The 2,253-nt window shown below is 58.2% G+C and overlaps 1 protein-coding gene across 1 annotated transcript in view; it reads right to left on the bottom strand.

Annotated features, from left to right (window-relative positions):
• The window catches only part of LAMB1 (laminin subunit beta 1), a 41,186-nt gene that overhangs the window by 20,179 nt on the left and 18,754 nt on the right, over positions 1 to 2,253 (bottom strand). Inside the window, exons 17-20 of the mRNA XM_029086922.1 lie at positions 2,165 to 2,253; positions 1,516 to 1,679; positions 802 to 1,026; positions 486 to 501 (exon numbers count right to left, since the gene is read on the bottom strand). The exon at positions 2,165 to 2,253 is cut by the window's right edge and continues 134 nt beyond it. Coding sequence (XP_028942755.1) covers positions 486 to 501; positions 802 to 1,026; positions 1,516 to 1,679; positions 2,165 to 2,253 — 494 coding nt within the window. The remainder of the gene's footprint in view (positions 1 to 485; positions 502 to 801; positions 1,027 to 1,515; positions 1,680 to 2,164) is intronic.

Consider the following 2,253-nt stretch of genomic DNA (forward strand, 5'->3'; position numbering starts at 1 on the left):
TCTGCGAGTCCCCAGAGGTGCAGGCAGATAGATGCTGGCACGTCCCAATGCCTGTGGTCAGGCCTCGCTGACCCAACGCTGACTGACACCCAGCACCATGCCAGAGCCTTCTCATGTCCCTGGCTGGCCACCTCTACACTTCTGCCCCAGCACAGAGCAGGAGACAGGAGCCCCTCATTCAAACAGCCCAGCCTTCCCCCTCTTCTCCTTTCCTCCCTCCATACACAGCCAAAGCCCGAGCCTGTCCAGCCTCTGTGAGCCGGTTATAGTGGTGGATCTGCTTGGAGCAGCCGATGGTGTGCCAAGGAGAGTAGGGCTCCACTCGCCCACCCAGCGACCGTCTGCCCTGGCTGGCTGCCTAGGGTGCTGAGAGAGAGAAGGCTCTGACTCCCCACCACCCAGTTCAGCTCCCCACCATGGCCCTTGCTCCCACTGCCCAGCCACATCTGCAGGGACACTGCTGTAAACAAAAGCCAAACCCTCACCCTACCACCCCCATCTCTGGACAAGAGATAAACAAAGACTGCTAACAAGAGGGCACAAAACTCCAGCTCCCACAAAAGCCCTGTCCTTTCAGCACACGTAAATGCTGTCCCTGCTCTCCCTGTCAAACGTAAAGGACTTCCCTCTGGCTGGGAGCCCTGCTGGGTTGCAGGGCAGCTGCGTGCAACTCCAGCTGGAGATCATGAGGCTTTCCCCTCCATCCCAAATGCTCCCAGGTAAATTAAAAAGAGTTTGGGTGGCAGCTGCCACCCCGTGACACAGCTGGCAGGGGGGCTGCAGTTGTGTCTCCCCACTCACTTCTGCAGTCCTGTTGCAGGGCGCTTCCAAAGTAGCCCTGTTTGCAGAGATGGCAGTTTTCACCCTCTGTGTGATACAGGCACTTCATGCACATTCCCGTCTTCTTGTCGCAAGCCTCAGGGTCAGTGGTGTCGATGTTGTTGTTGCACTGGCACGGCTGGCAGGCGCCGCCAACCTCGTCGGGGTTCCCAAAGAAGCCAGACGCACATTCATCACATCGACTGCCTGTTTGAATAAACAGCCACGGTGGGAATTACCATCATGGCTCGCTAGCACGCAGCGCCATAAATGGCAAGACTGAGGCAAGGCAATAAAGGCTATTAATGGGGGAGGTGTTAATCAGATCATGCTCAAAGTAACAGAGCCAGCACTTGGTGAGACTGCTGCAGCTTGATGTAACATGGATGGTACTGCCTGGGTCACCAAGGCATGGTGCTGCAGCCCAGCTGCCAGCACGCTCGTCCCCTCAATTCCATTGCTGTTCTGTCCACCTCTGCTGACCACCCGTCATCCCTTGCCACACTGCTAAGGATGAGGTTCATGGTGGTGCTAGCACCGCCTGCACAAACCCTGGCACCTTCCAAGTGCTGCCAACCTCCATCAGCAACACATTGATGCTGGTGCTGTGGTCACATCCAACAACCCACATGCACATACCCCTTCTCACTGGGAGGTTCAACCCAACCAGCCCCACTCCACACACATGCCAAGTACCTATGTATCCCACGCTACAGACACACACGACTTGCAGTGTGACCGGATCCTGGTAACAGCCGCTGGAAAACTGGCGTCCGCTCTCGGGGCCATCAGGGCAAGGGCAGGGGCGGCAGTGGTCACCCGATCCCAGGACGGGGTCTCCATAGTAGCCAGCCATGCACCTGTGCAATGGGGTACATGGCATGCAGGGGACCGCAGGCAAACAGACTGCAGCCTTGCTGTAACTATGCTCAAGTTTTCAACCACTGTGAAGAACCAAGGGGCAGAAACATCCCTATGACTCTCCTGTGTCACTCACACTCCAAGCAGCAGTGCCCACAGAGGCAAATTTGTCTAGCTTACAGCAGTGTAAGACCAGGAGACTCGAGGCAGGTGTCTCTCAGGAGGCTTGCAATGGACCCTCTGAAGCCCTGGGGTCCTGCAATGTGCTCTCGGATGTCTGGGCAGGCACTGCTGGGAAGTGCGAGGCTGCAGGAGGGGAAGAGAGGGTTCTTCCCATCCTCCTGGGTCCCACTCCCATCCTCCTCTGGCTCCTAGGACTTTCCCTGTGGCTTCACACCCACCTGAGCACCAGCGCTGGAGGGGAACAGCTGCTGCGCCCACCCTGCTGAGGGGAAGGCAAGGGGCCGGGGCACACGTGCCGTACCTCTCGCAGTTGTGCCCAGCTGTGTGGTCCCGGCAGCTCAGGCACTCCCCGGTGTAGGGGCTGCAGTCGTCAGCGTGGCCGCTGCAGTG

The sequence above is a fragment of the Antrostomus carolinensis genome, unplaced genomic scaffold (genome assembly GCF_000700745.2).
Source record: "Antrostomus carolinensis isolate BGI_N321 unplaced genomic scaffold, ASM70074v2 scaffold1049, whole genome shotgun sequence".
NCBI lineage: Eukaryota > Metazoa > Chordata > Aves > Caprimulgiformes > Caprimulgidae > Antrostomus > Antrostomus carolinensis.